The following is a 26,080-nucleotide window of genomic DNA, read 5'->3' as shown; positions in this document are numbered from 1 at the left end:
GAAACTTTTTTTCTCAGGTCATAGCTAGTGATTTAAACAACCATCAAGGATCTTTGCCTACTTATCCCTGTATGTATGAATAGTGGGTTATTGAACAGGACATGCAGATGAAAAAACATTTCTTTAGCTTAATATTAATCCTTGTATCCAAACTCATGACAAGCAATTCAAAAGTTAAAGTAATTTAGTGCTGTGTTTGTGGAAATGCAAAACTGACTTTAGAAGTGTGGATTATTTGTGGGCCTTTTTTAAAGATGACTTGTCACACCAACAGCAGCCTGGCTATGCCTCCCTTGATATGACGTGTACATTTGGATTTACTAATTGAAAGAAATAGTTGTAATACAGTTCTGCTTCATTTGTTTATTACTAAAAAACGAGTTGTATAGCACTGTACATTTTCCGTTTGATAATTTTGCATCTCACATTTACAAAGCTTGATATGATTTAATTTCCCATTTAACTTAAATGGTGCACTCCCGTCCCATGTTGCAGCTGAAATCCTTTACTGCAGTTGCTCACTGAATTTATACATCCTTTGGATTGCTAACAAAAAAACAAAGGTGGTTATAGCTGGTCCTTTTCATCCGAAAACGTTAAACGCAGTCGATTCAACGTCTGTTTGAAGTATTTAGGCAGGGGACAGGTCACGTTGATGTCTCCTTGTGTGTTTCCTGCCAGCGTCAGCTGTCGAGCGAGCACGTGAAGAGGAAGATGGCGGATCTTGCTCTGCTCCAGTCCAAGCTTTCCCAGCACACGCTCCGGTAATTTCTGCGCACCAAAATGAACAAATGTGTTACTTATTACCAAAGGTGCACATACTGAGTGAGAGAAACTGGGCTCTTGCAGAAATGTTGGTCCTCATAACATGTTAATACATTTTGAATTATATACCCAAGTGAAAGCAAACCAAAAGTCAACATGACATTTTGAATGAAAGAATCATCCATCAGATTTATAATGCCAATAGGGTGGGTTTGAGGATCAGTCATTAAGAGTAGCTGGTTTGTTAACTGGGTGGGAGATGAACAAAAAAAAAAAATTAAACTTACAGTTTAAATACGTTTATAAAGAATTCAAGGATATACATGTGATACATCTCACTGTCTCCTGTTGAGGTTTATCAGCCTTATCACCACACAGTTTACTTATTTTCAATTTCCGCCACCAAGGGCGAAAGATAAATCATATAAGGCGTACGATCAGTTGGCTGTCAGCAGCTATTTACATTATTTCTGATCTGATTATTTTTGGCTTCTCTACCTCTAGTGTAGAACCAGTAGCTGTTTACAACTAGAGGCGATTAAAAACATTCATGTGTGATTTGCATAATCTGGGAAAGTTGATTCCAAAGGAAAACATCTACAACATGTTTAGGATTTTTTTTTTTTACTATTTGAGATACAGCAATGGTACATTTAATAAAACTTCTATTAGGCAATTATTATATAATGGGTTAATGAAGCGCAGGGACCTATCAAAGTAGAGCTTTAACAACAGGTATGCCTCTGTCCCCTTGTCAAAACGCAGCTGATGATATTACACTCTTCCTTAAGGGTAATTTTCTATTTGTTATTGGGAGCAAATGTTGTCTTGTCTCTGTGTTACAATGTAAACATCTTACCTGAGGAGCCAGTTTGCTTGAGTGGGAATATTTGTGGTCTCCAAGAATGGGGCATGTCAGACCAAGTGCCATGTGAACTCTCATCTGGTGCTTCACTTCTGTGGATGAAAGAAGGACATTGTGTTGAAAAAATGTATCCAGTCTTCTTGAAAGGAAATTTGACAAGCTGAAATGGCGGTCTGGTAAAAAGAATGAACACCCATCTTACCAGTTAAAGGCTGGAGCTCCACGAGGCTGCAGCCACTGCCGCTGTCCAACACTTTGTACTTGGTCACTGCAGGCTGGGATTGCCGATTGGCGCGGACTTTGGTCACACCTTCGCCTGTATCACTCACTCTGAAAAGAGGACTTAGTGCCATCTGAAATAAAAGAAAAGGTTTATAGAAGAGTGATACCAAGAAAGAATGATAATTATTTTAATATTTAAAGATATTCAACTTTTTTTTTACTAAGAGCAATTGTAAATAGCAAAAGTCTACTAAGTTAACACAATTTGACCAATAGCAAAAAATACTATACTGTAGCAGCTCTCTGTAATTGTAATGCTGGAACTGGTATGCATACTCACAACGACAATTCATTATCAAATTTAGATTTCATTTTCTGTCAGCTGAACAAACTAATTGACACATTTTTACTGAGGAGTCACCTTGTAGTGCGGGCGAGGGCCTGGGACCTCTCTCTCTATGATGGGGATGTCGATCACTCCTTCTGATGGAACAGGTACACCCACTATGACCACCCTGAGGAGGTGAAAATGTTAAGATCACAAAGATCTTTAACCATTGTGCATCCTAGGGATAATATAATAAGTTTATAATAAACTGTGCAGCAAAAAGACAGACACTCAGAGACTCTTATGGACAAAAATGTCCTTATTAAAAGACGCACTTTCTGATCCAACAGCAATTACAGCAAAACGTCAACATTTGCATATACGTCTTTACATCCAGAACCCTAGTTTCAATGTTGTAATTTTTACAGTTTTCCACCAGATTGAACCAGTTTCTCATGGTTGCTTTATGAGGCATCTAATGCTAACTTCCTGCTCCTTTCCTATCATTGACATATCCCAGACTATTACAACAAATCAAAATGCCTCCTGGGATTAAGCATACATCAAAATCCATTTATGTTAAAAATTGTGTATACACATTGATTATTTGGTACTGCCTATGAAGTTTGTTAAATTGTTTAAAGTTTCAGACTGACATGTATTTCTGTGACCTCAGATAAAAGGCTATGCACTGCAGTGTTATGTCCTACTTCTTCTCTTACCAGTATTTTCTCTGCACTTGGTTATTTGTGACAAGGCTGTGTATGTGCTGCACTGCTTCTTCACTCCTGGCCAGCAGGAACACTCCTGTTGTCTCCTTCTCCAGCCGCAGACATGGGATCAGCTGAGAATCAGACTTCATCTTCATCCCATCCATCATTTTGGAGAGAACAGGCAGCACAGAGGAGATGGATGTTCCCCCGCAATCATCTGAGAACAGCAACAGTAAATACACATGTATTCAGGTCCAGGCAGTCCAATGTCAGTAGGATTTTACATTTATGAAAATATTGTAACGATCAAAACTATTCAAATACTGCAATACTACACTGTCAGTAGTTACCATTATGGTGAATATCAGCAGACACATAATTATGTAATGGGCTTATATTGGCTTATTATCTTTTTGCACATTGTGCATAGAGTATAATGGCAGATTTGCATGGAATTCCAGACAGCCAATTAAGCAAATTAATAGTTGATGGCTCTGTCCACCCAATAGACTGTACAAAAACAATTAATTCATATTTTAAATTTCATATTTTATTTTATTTAACAAAAATATGTAGTTGTTTCAGTTGCTGCATCTTATTTTAAATTAAATGTTTTAGTTGTGGACAGTACAAAACAATACATTGTAATACAATATGCTGGGTTTCAAAAAATGTATTGACCATTTACATTAAATTACATTATTTTAAAAAAAAATCTGTTGAAGTTTAAAAAATGGTAAATCTATAAAACAGCCATCTATGAAGCTTGTTAAAAATCTTCTTGCAATAACACACCAATGGATTAATCAACTAATCGTATTAGCTCTAAGGAAATAACCATCCATTCATGAATTTTCCTTACCAAAAACTCTCTTTGACTGAACTTAGATTTTAAATATGTTTGATTGTCTTCAACTATTGATAGTTTACCTTTGACAGGAACTCCATAAGGTTTGTTGGTGATCACCACATCTTTGTCCTGGTACAGCACACCTCTGAGCAGGTGTTTGGCCAGCACGTTGGGATGAACTTGTTGCAGTTGCAGACTGAACCGTTTCAGCTCCATCACCCTCTTCTGCTGCCCGGACGGAGGCGGAGGAGTCTCTGCCTCCGTTGCTCCCGACGCCTCCGCCTGGGGCTTCTTCCTCTGTTCCACCACCGGGGGCTTTGTCTTCTCCTGCTGGACCTCCTTCGCCAGGTCGATAGCTCTAAGCCGGGGTTTCTCTCCCGTGTCGGGGTCTGGGGCAGCGGAGGTGGCCTGGCTCCGGCTGAGGGACGGGGCTGTGATCCGGGAGAAGACGGTGTTCAGGCCTGACCTCCAGCCACTACAGGCTATTCTCCTACAGCTGTTCATTGTGGATGGAGCTACACGTTCGCTTAGGTCAGTCGGCTACACACTAGCAATTTACAAACATAAACTTCAGAGGACACATGTTTGCCATTTCCGGTGACTTCCGGATGGCCCTGGAAGTACACTTAAGAATAAAAGCGTAGGATATGTATTTTAACCGATTTTAACTATAAACAAGCAATACAACACAACAGTCCAATGTTTGAATATGTATAACCGTGATCATGTTCAAGTATAGACAAGTCAAAGCATAATTCTTTTTTAAACCAGTTTTTTTTTTAAAACGTTGTAACGATGCAGCAAGACACCATTTCCTGTGGTGTATGCAGTGCTTCCGTTTTTTCCAACATGTTTGCTCGTTTCTGCTCCCGCCACTTCCCGGTTTGTTGAAACATCTAAATGTAATGGCAATTGGATGGCACCGCCCCTCTGGTAGATGAAGATTTTCAAACCAAACACTTCCTTTTCAGCTCGTGTTGCTTTATCGTATTGCAGCCATGGATGTATAATAAGAACGTTGCAGCCCTTATCCGCTTGTTTTTAACTGAAAATGCATTTATGTAATTTGAATGAAGGATCTTAGGCGCTTTTACTCATGTTTCGCTCGACTAGTCAAGCAGGTTTCTTTAAAACTGAGCTGATACAAATGTCCACTTGTATGTTTTACACACTGTATTATTTTTGAATGAAAAGCTGTAGACATGAAGATCACAGACAGCGTGTTTCGGAGTTTCAGGGTTGCCAGAACATTTCGACAAAATTCCCAAAAAGTCAACTGTGTGGACTTCAGCCCAGATGGTGAACATGCAATATCAAGCAGCGACGACGACTGCATTGTGTTGTATGACATCCGAGAGGGAAAGTAAGTGGCCAATAATATTATATTTAAAAACAAGGTATAACCGTTTTATGCATTTGCGCCCCAAATATATGGGAATGACCCATATTCTCATATACAGATTGTGAATATGAATGTCCATATAGTGTGTGTCGACCATGGCAGTGCAGTGTATTCACTGCGGTTCACCATCAAGTTATTGACGTGTTTAAATATTCTTTCCTTTCTCAGACCTAAAGGGACCCTCTACAGCAAGAAGTATGGAGTAGATCTGATCCGCTACACACATGGAGATACACAGACAGTGGTCTACAGCTCCAACAAACTAGACGGTAATTACTGAGTACTGACAGTCAGCTGCTGACACAAAGCAACCAAACCTTATGAACTAAAAATAAAGTGCACATATATGTTCTCTTGATGACTTGCCAATGACATATTATTTTGTTCTAGATACCATCCGATACCTTTCACTTACTGACAACCAGTACATCAGGTATTTCCCTGGTCACACTGCAAGGTGAGTAAAAAAGGATACAATGTGGGACTGTTTGCTGTAGATGGATGTGGACAAAGATACTGTACATGTTTCCATGAACAAACTCATTCTAAATACAAAGTCTGCACACCAGGGAAACATTGCCATTAAACTATCTACACAAGCTGCAACCATCAATTATTTTCAATATCCATAAAATATATGAAAATTGTAAACAATATCCATCACTATTCCCTGTAATCAAATGTCTTGTTTTGTCTCAACAAAAATCTCAATTGTAGGGTTATAGCTCTCTCCATGTCACCAGTGGACGATACATTTATCTCGGGCTCTTTGGACAAAACGATCCGGATCTGGGATCTGCGCGCTCCAAACTGTCAAGTGGTATGTCAGGCTGGAAAATAAATGACACTTCCTCTTCTCTCAGTAGGCAGTTACTGAAGCGTATATAATAACAGCTACTGCTAACTTGTACAGCTTTTAGACAGTGTTACAGCTGTTTAATAAGCATTAAGGTACTTAGATCACTGTAAGATAGACACTGTACACTTTTTAAGAAACATTAGTCCTGTGACCACTGGGTGTCCCCAGACCTGATTTAGCAACCATGGAACACTTGGATCTTCCCACAATTATGTAAGACATTAACTTTAAACAGAGACTAGCAGGTCTCCCTTGAAAAAGAGATCGTTGATCTCAATGGGATACCTGGTTAAATAAAGGCTACAAACAAACAAACTTAATGGAAGGAAACAGTTTACTGTATTTTCAAGTTATAATAAATCAGTTTTATGCTGTTTACAGATAGTGTAACGTAGGTAGTGTAAGAACGGTACGGAGACACAGCATAGCAGTGGTTTTGGTGAATTTTCAAATTTGGCAGTGGTCTACAATAAGCTGTCGGATATCCGTGGCCTATATCTGTATTATAAAAACAACGTTTGTATAGGAATGATTAAATCCCAAGCTTTTTAAACCATTTAACCAATTTCCAATGCTTTATGTTTAAGGGTTTGACTAATCCACTGGGGAAACCTGTTTGTTCCTTCGACCCTGATGGGCTGATATTTGCTGCAGGAGTGGAATCACAGGCCATCAAACTATACGACCTGCGTGCTTTTGACAAGGTAAAAGGCAAATCGATGTGTCTGTGGTTTGCTTGTGCATCCCTGCATGTACACAGAATATTCATATCCCTGATACATTTTTCCCTGTTATAAAGTATTATAATACATCTAATCTCTCTGTTAAAAGGGTCCCTTTGCCTCTTTTGAGACAAAGTTCAATCGCGCCTGTGACTTGACTGGAGTCAAATTCAGTAACGATGGGAAACAAATTCTCATCTCAACAAACGGAGGGATAATTCGTGTCCTAAATGCTTTCAATGGATCTGTGCTGCATACTTTTTCTGTAAGAGACGTAAAGCTATCACATCACATTGCTGTTAACCAACTGAATTACACCTGTGTATAAATGAGTGTGATTTTCTATTTATTCATTTTACTGTTTATTTTAAGGGCTACAACAACAGTAAAGGCACCTCCCTGGAGGCCTGCTTCACTCCTGACTCTCAGTTTGTCATGATCGGTAAGACGAACTACATCATGTTAAATGTTTTAGTCTCTCCCTGTAAGATCTCTGTTGCACCTGTGTGGTAAATTGGGGATACACAATTTTCTTCTCAGCTGATTCCAACAATCATTAATCACTCATGGCCAATTCTGATTAAATAGCAAATCATTTCCCATTTTAGTTTTTTTTTTTTAAATAAGCTCATAGCCTTTAGTTGATGCATACCCAAGTTCAAGAAAGGCTTGTAGTGAGTAAAGACGGGTGAATAATTATTCCATAACCTAACCATATTGACAACAGAATAAACAGTTTAGACTATTAAGATTTCATAAATGTTTCTATTAAACTACATTAAAAAAGCGCCACAATCATATATGAGCTTTTTCACAGCATTTTGCAATTCCAATTCAATGTATGACCTTTTTTTTTTATTATTCGTCATGTCAATGTCTATACAATACATGGTTACGAATGGATGACACATTTAACTTTAAAGATGTACCTACTATATCCGAATGTGGAGAGGCTGTGCTTGTTGATTCAAGGAAAGCAATGGGGCTTCGTGCTAATGCCTGATACATTTTTGGAAATAATATTAGTATCTGAATAATATAATTGTTCCCATTTATAGGCCAGATGTATACCCTGCATCTCTATTTAAGTTATGTCTTGTTGTGCAGGCTCAGAGGATGGGAGAGTCCATGTCTGGAGCACTGAGAGTGGGATGAAGGTGGCTGTGCTGGACGGGAAACACTCAGGACCGATCAACACGCTACAGTTCAACCCCAGATACATGACGTTTGCCAGTGCCTGCACTAACATGGTGAGGTCTCACTTATTAAGCCTCATGTAGCTGCTGTTGGACGAACTGCGAATAAAGGGCCACTTCATAACTCTTTCTCTTCTTTTAACAGACTTTTTGGCTTCCGTGTATTGATGACTCATAGAGGGACGTTCATCAGAGTGGGTCCTCGTGGAATCATGCAGAGATGAAGGATTACGTTTTGGACCGCCTTCTTTGTCCTCGTGGTTTTTAAAACATTTAAAACTTTTTACCTTCAGTATTTTAACCGTGTGGATCCTGCTGTGACTGAATAATATCCCACAAACTTCAGGTTTATAATGTTATTTGAGGTACATCTACACGCATCAGGCATTCTAGGCCTGTTTTTATATGTCATGTTAATTTTAACTTTTGTTATTGTCTGAACATTTTATAATAAAACGTCTTAGATGAATATCCTTTTTTCTTTCTCCTTTATTCTGACTTGTATCATCAAATACATCTTTATGTATTATACAACATTTATTAATGTAATCTAATTGATTTAAAGGTGGGGTTAGGTAATTTTGGATAAACCAGCTGGAGTGCGCTAGAATTTGAAAATACACAGCCGGAAAAAATCTGCCACTTCCTTACAGAGCCCCTCCTCCAACACACACGAACGCGCACATAACCAGTGAGGGCACGAAATAAGTATGTGCACGAGATGGAAGGCTGACAGGCAGGTAGGCCATCCAGTTATTTTAGCCGGGCCGGCTCATATGATTGGTCGTGCTTTTTACAGTGCTACGGCTTCCACAGATGACATTTTGTTATGGATTTTTTTTCAAAGCACTTAAGATATTCATTGCTATCGGGATGTTAAGAGCATTCCATGGAATATAACAAAAAGTGTATCTCGAGCCGGTTTCTCAAACTTACCTACCCCACCTTTAATAGCTTCTTTGACAAAAAATATATAACATTTCAGAAGATGGGTCAAACTATGAATCACAAAGTCATTTCTTCCCGTCCCTTACTTTGCCAATGTTATTTAGTTTACTTTCATTATAGACCACAAACACCAAACCCTTACAAGTCAGAAGCTGAAAGTAGGTACATTTAGGTCATTTGTGCTTGAACAAATTATTACTTAGAACAATTTACACAGTGCTATTTAAAAACAAGCTGGTATTAATAGGATTCTCATTGTATGGTAAAAACAATGAATAAACAAAATTATAGGATTAGTATATTGATTATTCTAAGAACAATTAACACTCTACTGACATGGTCTCACTTTACAAAAGCAAACACGAGTTTCTCTATCAGTAAACCAATCTGTGAACACACCTGCAGGCGTGTGAGAAACGCAGGCAGTTTTAATCAATTTAATGAATGGGTGTTTTTCTTTTTTTTTGTGCTCTGTAAGTGCCTTCCAGAAGTAGAGGAAGGGGGGGTGCTCTGTTGAATAATGTATAGATGCTTGGGTTGTGTACTCAACACTGAGTGAATAATAGATGAACCCTCACAGGTGACCTCACAGGTACACACTTATCTTTCTCTCACCTCCCTCATATGTGCATGTGTGCATGAAAGATGTGTAAAGGGATAAAGGTGAGACAGTTAAAGCACACGGCGCTCACTTTTTTACAACTGTAAAACGTTCTCACTCGCCCTTAACATACACACTGATCTACCTTGTGTGTGTTACCTCGGTGCGTTTGCTTGTGTTTATGTAAGCGGCCTGTAATGAATCCATTGGCTCTGTCTGTAGCCAACTCTATAGTCTTCACACAAATCATCTGGAGCTCTTTATAGCTCACATTTTGGGATAAAAGGTGTATGAGAGAAATCTCACTCAGTGCTGTTGTCGCTTCAGGCACCCATCCATCTTCCTTTTATGAACTATTTAACAAAGGTATGCCATCAAAATGAACAAAACATATCCACTACCATGAACAGAAACACACAAAACCAGCCATTATTGCTCCGTGAAATGTTTCAGACAAACAGTTTCACATTTTAATTTGAGATGATGCAGTCGGTCTGAGCTGATCAGAAAGTCTATGTCAATTAGTGATAACACATGTGGCGCTTTGACAGCATCGGAAAACCCTGTACTGCACTGATGTCATGAGTGGTGGATTTCTACATGGCCTCACACACAGTACAGTGCAGGACAGTGTGTGACTTGAGAGATGCTCCCCCATAGAGACTGTTAAAGTTGTGGTCATTGATACGCAAAGAGTTTTAGATCAGTGGTGAGGCCGGCATATCCACTGACAGCTTCGTTTTTACTCATCAGCCACAGTTCCGCAGATTGTATTTCAAGAGTGAGGATTCTCCCGAGTCACCCTCGAGGCGTTTATGTCACAGATGCGCATGGGTCCATCTGTCTGCTGTCAGTGGAGAGGCAGCTACCTGCTGAGCGAGAGGAGCGAGGACACACACCTGGACCTGGTCCTTCCTGCGTGAGAGGAGTGTGAAGCTGACGGCCAAAAGATGTCACACCAAACCGGAATCAATGGTTAGTTCTTTTCCGTACATTCACTCTGTACAATTTCTCAAGTCTTTGTGTTTAACTTTGGATGCTTCAAATTAAAGTGGAAGTTGTTTTACATTCGCTTTTTTACTTTTGAGCTGTGCCACAGCATGTAATACATCCACACAGGGGATACAATTCTCTAATATCCTGTAAAAGCGCATTTACAGATGGTCCATAAACTTCACCGGCATTATAAACCTGTGGATCTACATTAAGATTGTGTTAAAGGATGCGCATTTAGAAAAGTACAGTATATGAGCGATGAACAGTTGCAATGTATTTCTATGTTGTGTTATTTGTAATCATTTAGCACCAAAAGGCTTTAATGGTTAGTTTAAGAGCTACGTATATGTGTGTTATGGCATTTTGTAATTGGAGCGTCAGCGGATGGATTGGCAGGAGCGTACCTCTCTCACCTTTCTCACCTGACCTTACATCATTTATGAGACCGCTGTGTTTGGTAACCATGGTGAGAAAGAAGCAGGGAGGGCAATAAATAACAAAATCTGGTTTCCTGTATTAAAACTGCCATTCCTTGTTTTGATAATTGTGGGGAAAATGAGGCTGTTTATTGTTCAGACTGAAGTCTCTCATCAGCTCTTTGGTACCTGAGGTACGTCCCTGTGTGAGTCACTATAGGTGATGGCGTGACCATCTGGCAGTGGATCAAATGTTCTCCCTGAAGTGGAGTCTCAGGTTCTTACCTACCTAACTCTGTCTCATTTGCTTTCAACCCCCCATCCTCAGTTTTGTCTTGTCTGCCTTATATCTGGTTACTTTAGCAACATCGGAGCTGAAAGAATTTCTGGCCCGAGCGAGGGGAGGTGCCATCCGAATAATGAAGATTGTCATCAGAAACGGTAAACATGAAATGTCTTAAGTGTTAAGAAAGTTTTACACTAGTAAGCTTCCAGGTGACTTGTTGAAAATCGGAAGATGCTGATACGTTTGTCTCGTCTGCAGAGGAGTTGGTGTTAGATTCATACAGAGAGCCAGCGTACAGCTGGGACAAGGATTACGACCAGTTCCTGCTCCCTCTGCTCACGCCTCAGGAACCCTGCTACATCCTCTACCGTCTGGACTCCCACAATGCACAGGGGCACGAGTGGATCTTCATCGCCTGGTCACCTGACCAATCACCAGTATGTCAGGAGAGGCTGCATGCTGTCACTGATCAAATGTAGTCATTCAAAGTCTATGTAAAAACTTAAACTGCATTACTTTTAACTAAATGAAAATCTTCCTGGAACTACCATAAAACCTAAGCTTTGATAACCACAATTGAAAAGTATTTAAATAGAAAAAGCTTTAGGGTTTATTGTTTATGGTATTACAGAACAACTGCCTTGGACACATCAACATGTCTGATGTAGTCACATAATCCCAAAATGACACTTCCTTTTAAAATATACTATAACATTTCAGAAACTGATTAAGAACTTAACAGAAAACAAAGCGGACTCTAGAATAGAATGTCCCCCCTTCAACAGATTAATAAACTTCTTCCTTTTCTTAATAACAATTTTTCTAAATGTGTGGCATTAACGTGACACATAACCTCAATGTAAATAGATAAGACAATAAGCAACAGAAAAGGATAAAAGGTCACTCAACAACCATCAAAAGATCAGTCAAACTCTGCACAACCATCATTTTGCAAACATCCTGGGTGTTCAAGGAGCGTAAAAAACGTCTGTAAAGAAAACGTGTCACTGTTTGAGTTTGGGTAAGGAAGGGTTTGTGTTCAACACAAAGCCTTCTGATGCATGTTTCCCCTCCCCTCTCTCCTTCTTTCCTGTCTATCTTCAGCTGTCGTGAATAATAAAGGGGGAAAAGCATCAAAGATAATCTTTAAATGAAAAACTATTAACACAACACTCAACAAAACACATGAAGAATGACTAGAAATCCATTCAAAGTAATCAATAGTCAAAATAGTAATGGAAGTTTCTTGTATCCTCCTGTCTGTCTTGGCACCCGTTAGGTGAGGCAGAAGATGGTGTATGCAGCGACCCGCGCCACCCTGAAGAAAGAGTTTGGAGGAGGTCACATTAAAGATGAAATGTTTGGCACCGTGGAGGTGAGGACGATCCCACCAACATGACAACTGATCATTAAATCTTTAACTGTTGGTGGTTCAGTACCATTCTGTTTGTGTTTGCAGGACGATCTGTGCTTCCAGGGATACCTGCGCCACATGTCCTCATGCTGCTCCCCCGCCCCGCTCACAGCAGCCGAGCAGGAGTTACAACGAATCAGAGTCACAGAGGTCAAGATCAACAATACAAACTGTCTGAATATGACGTCAAACACAAACGTACATTATGTGTACTTATTTTGTATGCTTTTACTTTCTTTCTGCAGGATAAAGTTGTGTGGGTAAGTACACTTTCTTCCAAGTACAATCCCAACCGTTTCTGTATCAAGAGGAGATTACAAAACTGCCTCTTATATCCACAGGATGAGCGTAGACGAATTGGGACTCCAACAGCACGAGCGAGGGTTTGTTGCAATCTTTTTGAGTCCAAATTCAAAGTTGAAATTCAAATATAACAACAACAAATCATTTCACCAGTTGGATGCCAAATTGCCACAAATGTCAGATATCGGTGCTCTACTTTCCACTGTAAGCCTTTTCGATGTTTTACTACTCCATTAGATTGAGAAGAAAAAAGGACTCTCATAAGTAACACAGCATATAAACATAAATACAAAAATTAAAGAATGAATAGATAAAAGGTCAAACTTAATTTAGAATAAAGAGAAGGTAAAAAGAAAAATCAAGTGGGAGACAATAAATATAAATAAATAAACAGAGAGAAGGCGTCATGTTGTTCTTTTTCACTCTAAATAGTTGTAAGAAGAAATCTACTAATATCACTAGGATTTCATTTACATGTAATCTTTACACCAAGGTTTTTGTGTTTATTTTATCCTGCAGGTCACAATGGAGTTTGGCTTAGACAAAAGAGTGCAGACTCTTCAAGGTCTTGCCTTCCCCTTACAAGAAGAGGCCAAGCGAGCTCTGCAGCAACTCAAGCAGAGACGCATCAACTACATACAGCTGGTGAGCCCCAACAAAACCCCTTTTTACTAATTACTCAGCGTGCATCATGTAACTTATTTATTGGTGAAATTGGCTCTGCGTGACTTGACCCCTGAACAAAGCATGTTTGTGTGTGCTGCAGAGGCTGGATGTAGAGAAAGAGACCATTGAGTTGGTTCACACCAAACCTACAGAGACCCACGAGCTTCCCTACAGGATTCCCTCCGATTCTCCCAGATACCACTTCTTCATCTTCAAACATTCCCACCAGGGCCAGCGGCAGGAGGCACTGGGTGAGTCTCTCTGTCAATTGCATGTTTATATTCAGTGTGTTCATCGTAGAATCTCACAGAACGTCACATATTCAAGTTACACCATCTGGTTGCCGACCCCAAACTTAAAATGCACTAATCTGCAATTTGACCTATATAACAATGGGTCGTGTGCAACATGAAAGGACCCCACCGGAAATAATAATTGATTCTGCAGATGCCCTCAATGTCTTTAATCTGATTGTTTAACATAATGTAACATTTAGCATATAAAGAGACCTATATTTTAACAACACAAAGAGGAGAGTGAATATTGGACTTTCATTTGTCAGGCTTGACACAACAATCACTCCAAATCAATGATAACGTTGGCCCATTATGCAGTGTGGTAATTGATCATGTTATCCTAACATTTTAACCATATGGACGTAATAAGAGGACAGTAATGTATATCAATGTTGTGTTTTTATCGCTTTCAGGCATTATATTCTATTACTCTATTTTCCATGTTTTTTCTCTCTGTCTGTTTTTGGTATGCAATATTTATCCACTGGTTGAATAAAAAAAGGTTTACATTTTTTCTCCCAGTGACCACAATGGTAATCAAAATGTTGCTCAAATATTGGTTTAAGTCGCTCCTGTTGAGTAGCTTTTACACAAGTGCTTAAACTAGTATTTGATTAAGGTCAAGTGATAGCACCTCTTGTAAGTACTGATGTACTTTGTTCAACCCCCCTGTGTAGTGTGTTGTTTAGAGAAGCTGGGAATGATTGTGGGTGTTTTTGTAACGTCTGAGACAGGGGTTTGTTTCATAACAGATATGATAACCAAATATAATACAGTGAAGTTGGAAACAACAACTTTATATCTCTTCCAGTGTTCATATATTCGATGCCTGGTTACACCTGTAGCATCAAGGAGCGGATGTTGTATTCAAGCTGTAAGAACCGACTACTGGACGAGGTGGAGAAAGACTATCAGCTGGAGGTCACCAAAAAGGTTCACATCACCAAAATCACCCAAGATTGAAATAACAAACTGATGCATGATCTGTAATATATCTCTGTGGAGATAAACAGTAAACCACGTCACCAAATTTGATCTACAAACTGGTTATCATAGTCAAAATGAATCTGTGTTTTATTCTGTGTGTCTAGATGGAGATAGACAATGGCGATGGCCTGACAGAAGACTACCTGTACGAGGAGGTGCACCCGATGGAGCACGCCTTGAAGCAGGCCTTTGCCAAGCCCCGCGGACCGGGGGGGAAGAGGGGCAACAAACGCCTCATCAAGGGCGCTGGAGAAAACGGGGAAGAGAGTTAGATGCACACACAATATATTATACACGAGTACACAAACACACGACACTATATATATGAATGTACTTGTTATTTGACTGTTTAGCTTCTAATCATTTCTCCTTTTTACCTTCAGACATTTCAAACGGAGAAAGTAGATCCACCATGCAAAAAAGGAGGGTGTGGAAAATATATAGCCTATATCTTTTCTTGTGGTAAGAAAGAGCTTCTAAAGTTAACACTGTTAGCGTAAGTGTAGGCAAGCTGACACATATTTTGGTCTATTAAGATTAAATTGAATTTGGCATACAACGTGTTAGTGAATCAAGCGGCATTTTTTAGGTTTATATGTGAATGCATCCACAGAGTTGATAATTTAACCGTTCTTATCCACTTATCCGGGTGTCAGTCATAACAACTTATTGTGCAGCAAAACCTTTTTCAAACCCACAGTACTTTATTATCACTTGTAGAGGAGATCCAAAACGTTCCAGAAATGCTAAATACTTATAGACCTTATAAGGAAATGTGTATACAATAATATGCTCAGCAGATATATTATTTCCATTACATGTCCTGTGGAAAGCGATTTAAAACATGGAGTATCAGATTCTAAAAGCTCACTGTGAATATCTTTGATATAGACTTCAACAAGACAATACACTGTGGAAATTATTGCAAATAATATGACATATGGGGGAAATACAATCACTCGATTTATTGGTGGAAAGAAAGATTGATAGGACGTTGCTGATTTTACTTTATTAACTACAGCCAGCCGCAGTTAGCTAAGTTAAGCATTAAAGACTGTAAATGGGGAGTTCAAAGCTCACTCATTTAAAGATGATATCTTGTTAGTTTAATCTGTCTTAAAACCTCTTAAAACAACTGGATGTTAATAGGATACTATTTTATTCATACATTTTTCATTTGCCAATCCAAATTGAAGGCAAATGCTCAATCAGATCTGTCTTCTCCTGTTTCTGTGCTCCTCTTCAGGAAATAATTAACATCACCAGTCACTAATATTGATTCAGGTAATCAAAATCATCGTGAAATGGCTTTTAAATGTTTGTTTTATGGTGGATTATCCTTTATATTTTCTCTAGTCAGCCTATGCCTTACCTATTGTTCATTGCAAATCCCTCCACATCACATTCACAGCTGCCTTCTTCAGTCGCTTGGGTGAGGTTTGACTACACTCAGCTGAAGGCTGTTGTTTTACATGGCCCTACAATAAAATATTTTCTGTATTTTTGAGTGTTTGTGTCCTAATTTCTCTGTTTCTCTGAGTGTTTGTGTGTGTCCTGTAGATGTGCATGCAGGCAGCAGCAAGGATCACGGCTCAGTAGTAGAGGTCAATGGGTTGTGTGTGTTTTCCAGGAAGTCGCTGTACTCAGAAGCCTTCAGCTGTGCACTTCTGCTGCTTTCATTCCTCTGGGGAAAGACGCCTTATGTGAAATATTTTCCTGGAAACAAGGTTCAGGGCTGAATGGTAGCTTTTAAGTGCTCGTTATCTTTGAACACGGGAACTGTGGCCTGGGTGATGATGAACCTTTTTATAACATACTGACTTCTGACATGACACAGTTCCAATCATTTCCAGGAAAAATAATTCTCCAGTATATAACCATTAGCAGGCAATTGTCTTTACACTAATAGCCCACAATAATAATAAAAAAAATGGGCTGAAAGGTTAACGCTCAAAACATTATTAGAAGAGAGAAACAAATAATAAGTAGTGTTTGGGTGCTTATCAATGTTTGGTTTACTCAACAATAATAAACACAATATACTTGGTTAATGATTAAAAAAAGCTAAATATTAACTCATTATTACTAATTATTAAACATGTACACAGATATGCAAATGTGAAAAGCGGCGTTTCCATTGGATGAAATGTGGCGTTAAAAACCTTAACGCCTGCAACTGCATCAAAACAGACAGAGGTAACTATAACATTACCGGAAGTAAGGCTATTGGCCTTCAGAATAAAATGTTAACTAACAGGTGATAGGGAAAACAACAACAAAAAATATGTAAAACTCAGTCACATTTAATTCTGTACAAAATGAAGTCTGTATTAATGAACTGTGATAATAAATTCAAATGTGTATGGAGACCTAATGTGTTCAATATTACAAAATACATAATACATAATGAAACAGATTATCATAATAATAAATATTGTAAGGCACAACAAGCTCAAACGTATGCAGTCCGACACAAAAGTCCCACAGCATTAGTTACATCTTTATCTAATAAATTGAGTCTTATCGTGTATAACCGTGACATTGTATAATGAGACAATGTCTTAAAAGTCATTGCAAGTCATTTCTTTTTTTAAATAGGTGAGTATATTTCAAAATTCTTCATGATAAATCGCATGACAAAATAAACATCGTAATGACCGAAATACTTCACACACTCAAATTTCCAAGGTGCTTTCTCATTTTTCAAAGAGGCTTTAGGATGGGTTTGTCTATAACACCAGACCTCCAAAGAGCTTTAGTCCCCAGTTTCTTATTTTGAAAGCCGTACCGGAAGTGCAGTATGTTGACAGTGTGTGTTGACAGAGATCAGAGGAGCTGCTGGCTGCAGCTTGTCTGTCACTGCGGGCGCTGAAACACAAAACCTTTCTTGGAATCAGATTCCTGGAACCAGTCAGTCCAAAGTGAAGCGAGCTGTTTTCTGTCCTCACAGCACACACACTCTCAGCACACCACAGCTAACACGGATATATCCTCTCGGTTTTTACGACTGTTGCAGGTTTTAACACGGAATATATTATCTTTTCGACCCCAGCAGAGATTATTCGGCATTTGTTCATTATTTAAATTGAGAAACTGCTGTCTTATCCACAAGGCAGTTTTATTCAAATCGTCGTGATCTCTATGATAATCTTTGATTTAAGGTAAGAGTGACATCAACATGATTTCATGATTTCCAAAGTCTGTTTGATCTAGAATTGCATTATTGATATACAATGATATGGGCTGATGTCTGAATGATTGTGACACTTTATTAACCCTTTCATTTGTTTTTGGCTTTTTAAGGCCTATTCTGTGTCGTGTGTTTTTTGTTTATTTCACTAGTCTACTTAATGTAGTCTAGCCTACATTATCTCAGATCAATACATTACTAGTAGAACTGTTTTAGGGTTCTTGTACTTTACTTTAGTATTTTAATTTTCTACTATGCTACTTGCTACTTTTACGCCACTACAATTGGGAGGGAACCACTTCATTTATCTGAAAGCTTCAGTCATTAATTACTTTTCAGATTCTAATGAATAATATAATTAAAATAAATTATACAAATAAATACATAAAGTGTTGTATTGATTTGCATAAAGATAAGGTGTTTTAATATAAATGTATCACTTGGTTAAATGTACAAGCCACCCAGCTAAATATTTAGAGAAAAGAATCAAGCCAAATTGACCAGCTGACTCATATAACACTTATATAATGCTTACTTATGCGTACATTAATATGCATTATAATTCAACTTTATAAGAAACATTATTTGGAAATGGGGTATAATGCCTATTTAAATAATTTAAGTATATAGCAATTAAGGACATTTTGAAGCCTGTATACATTTTAACAGTGGCGGCCGGCCCATAGGGGCTCTAGGGGCGCAGCCCCTAAACATTTTTTTTTTCTTTTTCTTTTTAATGAACAAGGTAAATATGATATAGTTGGTATCAGTAAAATGTATAATCTACAATAAAATCTCGTTTAAAATTGTATTACGATGTCTACATTTACTGATAAGTCACATGTTTCCTGCCTGGCCGCAGCGTGTTTCATTACCCTCTCTCGTCTGGGCGGTAAGAAAGGAGCCCTCAGCCAGTGCAGCAGCAGCCGTGTTGCAGACTGTTGCTATCTGTAGACTATGCCGCCAAAACATAATTTCAGCAATCAGCGTCGTCAGATCTGATGCTCAAAGGGCGCCCTGTGTGTCTGTGAGTTGCTTGGACTCGTATCCAAGGTGACGCTACAGTAGTTGTCAGTAGTTGAGGCAGCTACCTGCAGTAGCTGCGTCTGCAGGTGGAGACTCCGGCTGCTAGTGGATCGCCGGTGCTGTAGATTAACATTTACATGCTTATTGTAGTTGTAAGGGCAATGCCTGTAGCACCATGGAGCATATGTCTGGGCTGGACCTGTATTTTACAGGAAAGGAGTGATCAGAGGGTCGAGTTGTCGATTCTTGTTCAGTTTTCGGTGACTATCTTCCTCACCCGCTCAGACTTTGAGTTGCGCGAGCATTCCCCCGGACCCCCCTAGTATGGTTTGTTCACCATTTCCATAGCCCCACCAAAAATATTTTTCCACCAGCCGCCACTGCATTTTAATACAGAGTAATTTCAAACTGTGATATTTTACTTACTAAAAATACCTAACAAGAATCTTTCACCAATTGGGGTTGGTTGTTTTGTGCACGTCAGCTCAATTTGGACAAGAGCAACCAAACTTATATTTTACATCTGTGAATTAAAAATTATATAAATATATAATTTACTTGGGACAGTGACCTATTAAAGTAGTTCAGAGCTTTAACAGAAATCTCTGTTAAATACCTAACAGGTAATGTTCTGTGTATTAACAGGGCTGCTGTTAATCAGAAATGGTTGCCCGTGCAGTGACAATTTTTCATCATGAGGAGCGACAAGCTTGCTGCCGCCCGCAGCCCTTTCCTCCACCCTGTGACCCAGCAGATGATCTCCGCTGCATCACCACCACCTTCCAGTACCTACAGACCTCAGGTACACCGGCAGCCTCTCCGACTCTGAACTCAGATTGTACTTCATTGAAAAGATGTTTTAAAACTGTTTTTTTTTTAAAAACGTCTATCCCATATACGTTTTATTTATTTGATATGGATTACATTAGGTGAGGGGAGATATTTCATTGCATGGCTTTGCGGTATAATATAATAATCTAGGAATCAAACCCCACCTCTAGTAATACCATATGGATATATTCACCAAAACTACTTTCATGTTAAAGAAAAAAAAAAAAAAAAGCTGACATTAAAACTATTTATTTGCATTCAGGCTGGTACTGGGGCTCTATCTCTGCAAATGAAGCTCGGGAAGCTCTCCAAAAAAGGTCTGAAGGCACATTTCTAATGCGGGACAGCAGTCACCCTCAGTTCATGCTGGCCCTGTCTGTGAAAACCTGCTGTGGACCCACCAGCATTCGCATCAAATACTGCAGGGGCTCTTTCTGGCTGGACTCCATTTCCCCCGGCCTGCCTCACCTGCAGTCCTTCCCAGATGTGCTCAGCCTCATACAGAATTACACAGCCTCCGGACACACAAAACAGCGCCAGAGATCTAATGACATCCATCCACAAACAAAGCCTGACCCCGCCAAGCACACGGACAGTGACAGCGGAGTGCCTCTGGAGCTGGTGTGCCCCCTGCACAAACCAGAGGCCTTCTCTTCTTTACAGCACCTGACGCGCCTCGCAATCAACAGACACACAAAGTGCCCTGACCATCTGCCACTCCCGAAGCCTCTGCTGCACTACCTGCAGGACTATCCTTTCCACATATGAGGGTCTCTGTCTCTCTGGTGCAGGACACAGAGACTGGGACGTGGGTCAGGGTCACCCTCCTTGTTGACCACACGCTGTGAATCTGGAACAGTTTGACACCCAAAGGGACAGTGATTGACCCAGATGGAGTTAATTGAAATGAATGATGAGCTAAGTCTTTGTACTACTGTTGTTCTCTAGGATAAGATTTGTTTGTACTATTTTCATAAGTTTGTGTCAGAAACTGTGAACTGATTTTATTTAAATGCCAATGTGTCAGCTTTTTCTATTTATTTGTGCCATTTCCTATCAGTAAGAAGAGATTCACATAATGTCTTTGCATGTTTTGGACGAGTGGCTCCAAATTTGTACTTGATTTTAGCAATAATAATTAAAGAAAAACTCAAATCTGTTAAGATATGACTTCTGATAATTTTGTTGTTCCAGTAGGATTTACATTACAAATGTTTTGGATTTCTTTAGTTTTTCCTCTTAGGAGCTCATTTTACGGCACTTGACGTTTGCAAAGTGTATTTAATGGAGCAATGTTTATTCACTCTTCGGGAATATAATGAACCGGATGAGCCATAAGCCACCAGTCGTCTCATTTAACAGCACTATTATTATCACAAAATATCTTAAATATGGCTTTTTTCCAGTGCTACATGTAGTTTCATTGGACATGGTCAAATTTTATCACAGTATAATCAAGAATTTAAATTGTCCAGGGTACAATTCTAAGATAGTGTTACCAATAGTGTGAGGTCAGCCTGACCCTAACATGACATGCAGATTGGAGGGCCTTTTAAAGTAATTATATAATATATAATAAGAGACAGGGTAAATGTGACTATGGTATTTTGTTATGTACAAAATCATCGTAAATCATAACTCTTCTTACAAATCATTACCAGACTGAACCGCAACAGGTGTTCATTGAAGAAAATGGTACTGTAGGAAATATGTTTACACACTGGTTTCATTCTCAGAAAAGGATCATGCCTGTGGATTTCAGAGAAATAAAACATGTTTTTTTTTCCCGGTTGAAAGGCTTGCCACTTGAACATACAGATGAATGTGCAGTATTACTGTTTTCATGGAAACACGCTTAAGTTGGTTTCCACGAGGAGGAACTGAGCAATGCTGAGAAAGCCTCTTATCAGGATTAGAGTAAGTAAGAGCTGCAGTTATAAATACACCGCTGCACCAACTGAGAGCAGATCATCTCGCTCTGTGTCAACCCGTCACTGTCAAACATTTCAATCATTTTTCTGTTTTGACTTAAATGATCAGCATCTTTTAATCACTTTGCTAACAACATTCTCTACCAGGAAAGCATGGACGTTTCTGACATGCAGTCTTAATAGTTTTGCTGTTAAATGCACAACTGACAAAGATGAGTATGTGTAGCTGACGTGAACTGTAGGGATTAAACCCACAGAGGAAGTACTCAGATCCTTTACTTTATATCATGTAGAAATACCGCAATATAAACAAAGTGTACTCAACACAACACATTAAAAAAATAAATAAATCAAAAGCACCTTTCGGTGTCTTATTTTATATATGTTATTATAGATTGTAAATGTGTTAACCTGATTTGGATGTGCCTATGTTGCAATTTTTACTTTTACAATTGTTACTACTGTGCACCTAAAACAATCAAACAGATCTGTTTCAGAAAATCTGAATTTGCTATATATATGTTTTTATGATCTGCAGACATGTAACCTGTAAATAATTTGCATTACCAAAGATCAATATCAACCAAGGTGGGTGAAAACATGCCCTACTAAAGCACAATATTCACTGACATGATAGCAGCTTGATTCCTATTTTTTAATTATCTTGTGATCCTGTGTCAATTATTTGTTCTGAATGATCAAAAAATGTTTTTACATAAATTACTTTGACATGTCAGAGTAAAAGAGGCACAGGTGTAAATAATACAGTGAAAGGTGCACTGCCTCAGTTTCTAGGTCCTGGCTGCTGACTGTCATTATGTCAGGACTTACTGAGACATTTAAAATGTACAATTGTAAAGTTAATTGTAACACATATGAATAAAGTCCAAATGTTTGCTGTCAAAAAGTGCATATTAAAAATGTAGTTTGTATTTTATAGAGACATTTCTTCTATCGTGTTACCAACAAATAAAACAAAACAGCAGGCCTGGGGAAATTTACATTATTATTGCAGGAAAATGTTCACAGTTCACAGAGGATAAGCAGTGGGTTGCTAATAGGGGCCAGCAGCTATGTTTGTCCTGGAGACCCAAACAAATGTTCTGCATAATAGATTATGATAGAGGACAACAAATGCCAACACTGCCAACCAAATTTGGTGGAGTAGAAGTATGAAGTAGCATGAAAAGTAAATACACAAGTAAAACACTAGTCCCTGAGTAAATTTAAAGTTACATTTGACCACTGGAAGAAAATGTGCGGTATAAAGGACCCCAGCCCATAATGTCCCCGTATGTCAGTTATTTAGATATTTCGTCCTAGAGACAAGCAATTATGTTGCTGTTCTGTATTATATATTATTCAAATGTATACAAATGTATAGACAAGTTTACGCGCCAAAACACGGGTAGCGCCATGACACTACACAAATGCACTTCATTTCCGCCGGAAGTCTTTTGCACAGCGTCTGTCGGTGTAAACCGATGTAAACAGTCAGACGGGCACTGGTGTAAACACAGCGATTTCGATGCTAACAGTGATGCTAGCTTGGGAACACGATTCTACTTCTTTGACTGGAGATGGCGTTACTCTCCCCCACCCGAATTCAGTGCAAAACTGGGAGGATAACATGACGACGTGGCCCAGCATAAAACCAAAATAAACTGCCTTATTTAGGTCATGCCCACAGGAGCCAACAGTTGTATGTTGTTTACATAATGCACAATTTACATGATCTCTTTATGCTGTGCAATATATCATATGTGCCTGTACTGTTTGAGTGAAAATAAAGTTTGATGTAATTTAATTTCATTATTGCACTGTTATTGCATTATTGCATTTCATATGTTCCTTAGAGTGCTACAATTTCTTTTAACACAGTTCATCATTCATATTAAGCTCATACTGTACATAAATAACACTGAATTAATTAATTGTTGAGAGGAAACTAAAGAAATGGCTTCAACAAGAAAGATCACATGTTTAATCCTAACAGGTATTACAAATTAAAATATAAAAGCAGCCCACACAATTACATCACTATGAAAATATTCATATATAATATTAAAAAATACAATGCATGCAGTATTTGTTGTGTTTATCTGTATTTAATGAACAACATGGCTGGGTGCTGGGTGCTGGTTTGTGGTCGTAGCACTCTCTATCTAACCACTCGTTCAGGTGCTTTCTCGAGTGATTGCAACCAACTACCGCACACGTAGTTCCCGAACCACTTTTCTTCATGTTGTAATTGTTATATCCTCTTTGTCTCTGCGATATCAGTGCTTTGTCGGCACAACGGAGCTAGCTAGCAAAACAAACCCAGTCCGCCAAAACGGAAGTGCATTGCATCGAAGGGAGGAGTTCAGGATGTAGAGCGGAAACGGCTCAATAACTTGTGTATAGAAATAATAATGATAGGACATTCATGTTAACCATACATTTTAAGATATACACAAAATTATTGTAAATAAATTATTTCTGAAACATCCTCGCCATGGGTATAAAAATAAACAAAAAAACATTATGTGAAAAAGTCACACCTTACAAAAGTAGTACTTTTAACCATAATGTCTGAATGATATTAATGTGAGATGCTTCTAACAGTTATTTGAATAAGGGCTATGGGTAGTATAATAATAACAAAACAAATTGCTAATAATAACCATCCTAGCTTTAACCATGTATTCCATTTATATGGTGTAATATTTAATGTTTGTACAACAGTGAATTGTTATCCTCCCCCACCGCCTCACTTCCCTCCTGTTAATCCTCCAGCAGCAGCGCAGTCAGCAGCAGCAGCAGCGACGGAGGCCAACAAAGCACTACTTGGAGATCATTTGGATATATTTTAAAGCAATCATTAGGTAAGCACATAATTCAAAGCAATGTTAAGTTACATTACATTGTCAGTGTGCGTTGTTGGCAGCAACATTGTTATCTGTATTTTGTTAACCTATATTTGCATCCTATATTCTGCTGACGCTAGCCAGCTAGCTAGCGGATCGGTGGAGTAGCTGTGACTTCCGTTTTGCTAGCTAAAACCCAAGCTAGCCAGTCGTACCGGTTAGTGACTTTAAAGGAAAAAACGAGGTTTTTGTGGGAAGTTAGTTGAAAACCACGAACACGGCCGAGGGATTATATATATTATAACATAAATAACGCAGATGTATCCAAAACAACCTTTGAATAACACCATAAATGTGTAAACTCACCGCACTGCCCGGCTAACGCTAGCTGGTTAGCTCGGGTAGCTAAGTCTTTTGTAAACAGAACCCCCTAGCTAACTGAAAACTAGGTCAACATACACGGCAGTGAATCACAATTATATGTTGATACCAGTGAGCAACGTGTTCATTTTTTCGGTAAATCTAGTCACTGTTCTTTATGTTATATGGGACATGTGAACGTTAGTGAGTAATTTGTCAATGTTGATCCCGGGGTGGGTCAGAAACACTCAAGCGGAAGTGTATCATCATGTTTTTATGCTAGTCTGACTTAAATTGCTATCCTAATTCAACATAAGGTGCACGGTCTCACATCTTGACATGCTGTCCTCGTGTCTTTCATTGTATAAAACTGCAGTATAGTTGGCTGACAGACCATACAAGGCCGTGATGTTGAAAGCTAAATAGTTAGCCCCGGGTGTTGGTTTCAGACGAGTTGTGTCAACACAGCTGAAGACGGGTGACTGCTCATCGTTTCTCACATGCGTAGAGGTGGAAGTTGCATAATGCCTGAATGCAATATTAATTACCTCCCTGTTCTTTTTGATAAAGTGTTTTCATGTTGTAACCTTTGATGTTTTCTGTCCCCTGTCTGCAGCTATGGCAGCAATCAGGAAAAAGCTGGTCATAGTGGGAGATGGAGCCTGTGGCAAGACCTGTCTGCTCATTGTGTTCAGCAAGGACCAGTTTCCAGAGGTCTATGTGCCCACAGTGTTTGAGAACTACGTTGCTGACATTGAAGTTGATAGCAAACAGGTAATGTAGTTCTCTTTTCACATTTCACTCTACAATCAGCAGGATGGCCCTTACAGCTGAATTGAAGTCCCTTTTTACTCCCTCAAATCTGTACAACTTGAACAGGTTGTATATTATGAGATGTGTTGCTTAATAACAATAAAGTTGACTTATTTTAAAGGTTTGGATTGGTAAATTAGTATTTACGTCAGTTCTTAATCATGTTTGGTTCATATTTTGGATAAACTGTTCAATATTATGGTTTCTGGGTGTGCGTTTCAAAGACAACAACATGTGTTTAAATT

General features: G+C 38.8%; 5 protein-coding genes across 7 annotated transcripts in view; 4 read left to right on the top strand and 1 right to left on the bottom strand.

Annotated features, from left to right (window-relative positions):
• Positions 1–348: 348 nt before the first annotated feature.
• Positions 349–4,939, bottom strand: rpusd4 (RNA pseudouridine synthase D4). The gene is made up of 6 exons (XM_079682162.1): positions 3,824–4,939; positions 2,903–3,110; positions 2,274–2,367; positions 1,833–1,983; positions 1,625–1,722; positions 349–771 (listed from the first exon to the last, which is right to left on the bottom strand). Exons 1-6 carry the CDS (start codon positions 4,245–4,247, stop codon positions 568–570), a joined length of 1,179 nt encoding a protein of 392 aa, XP_079538288.1. The 5' UTR covers positions 4,248–4,939; the 3' UTR covers positions 349–567.
• LOC307039776 (WD repeat-containing protein 82-like) lies at positions 4,136–8,391 on the top strand. Its single transcript, XM_079682163.1, has 10 exons — positions 4,136–4,274; positions 4,938–5,106; positions 5,314–5,414; positions 5,536–5,602; positions 5,863–5,965; positions 6,592–6,708; positions 6,836–6,991; positions 7,099–7,168; positions 7,834–7,976; positions 8,068–8,391. The coding sequence occupies exons 1-10, from the start codon at positions 4,253–4,255 to the stop codon at positions 8,098–8,100; spliced, it is 981 nt and encodes a 326-aa protein (XP_079538289.1). The 5' UTR covers positions 4,136–4,252; the 3' UTR covers positions 8,101–8,391.
• A 1,915-nt stretch (positions 8,392–10,306) lies between these two features.
• Positions 10,307–16,392, top strand: twf2b (twinfilin actin-binding protein 2b). 2 transcript variants are annotated; one of them, XM_079685829.1, is made up of 11 exons: positions 10,307–10,446; positions 11,247–11,324; positions 11,428–11,606; positions 12,449–12,544; positions 12,629–12,733; positions 12,829–12,843; positions 12,925–12,966; positions 13,406–13,531; positions 13,653–13,803; positions 14,660–14,781; positions 14,940–16,392. In XM_079685829.1, the coding sequence occupies exons 1-11, from the start codon at positions 10,422–10,424 to the stop codon at positions 15,105–15,107; spliced, it is 1,107 nt and encodes a 368-aa protein (XP_079541955.1). In that variant the 5' UTR covers positions 10,307–10,421; the 3' UTR covers positions 15,108–16,392. The 2 variants fall into 2 exon arrangements, with proteins under 2 accessions (XP_079541955.1, XP_079541956.1); XM_079685830.1 differs by lacking the exon at positions 12,925–12,966.
• Positions 16,393–17,665: 1,273 nt separating this feature from the next.
• On the top strand, positions 17,666–22,750 carry cishb (cytokine inducible SH2-containing protein b). Of its 2 annotated transcripts, none has more exons than XM_079685640.1 (3): positions 17,666–17,996; positions 19,697–19,853; positions 20,145–22,750. In XM_079685640.1, the coding sequence occupies exons 2-3, from the start codon at positions 19,715–19,717 to the stop codon at positions 20,648–20,650; spliced, it is 645 nt and encodes a 214-aa protein (XP_079541766.1). In that variant the 5' UTR covers positions 17,666–17,996; positions 19,697–19,714; the 3' UTR covers positions 20,651–22,750. The 2 variants fall into 2 exon arrangements, with proteins under 2 accessions (XP_079541766.1, XP_079541767.1); XM_079685641.1 differs by lacking the exon at positions 17,666–17,996 and adding an exon at positions 18,864–19,052.
• A 1,776-nt stretch (positions 22,751–24,526) lies between these two features.
• LOC307039772 (rho-related GTP-binding protein RhoA-B) overlaps positions 24,527–26,080 on the top strand; it is an 8,370-nt gene continuing 6,816 nt past the window's right edge. The window contains exons 1-2 of the mRNA XM_079682154.1: positions 24,527–24,680; positions 25,639–25,796. Coding sequence (XP_079538280.1) covers positions 25,641–25,796 — 156 coding nt within the window. The 5' untranslated portion in view covers positions 24,527–24,680; positions 25,639–25,640. The remainder of the gene's footprint in view (positions 24,681–25,638; positions 25,797–26,080) is intronic.

The sequence above is a fragment of the Notothenia rossii genome (assembly GCF_949606895.1).
Source record: "Notothenia rossii genome assembly, chromosome: 5".
In the NCBI taxonomy this organism is placed as follows: domain Eukaryota; kingdom Metazoa; phylum Chordata; class Actinopteri; order Perciformes; family Nototheniidae; genus Notothenia; species Notothenia rossii.
Note: the sequence above shows the minus strand (reverse complement) of the source record. Positions and strands in the feature narration are given on the sequence as shown.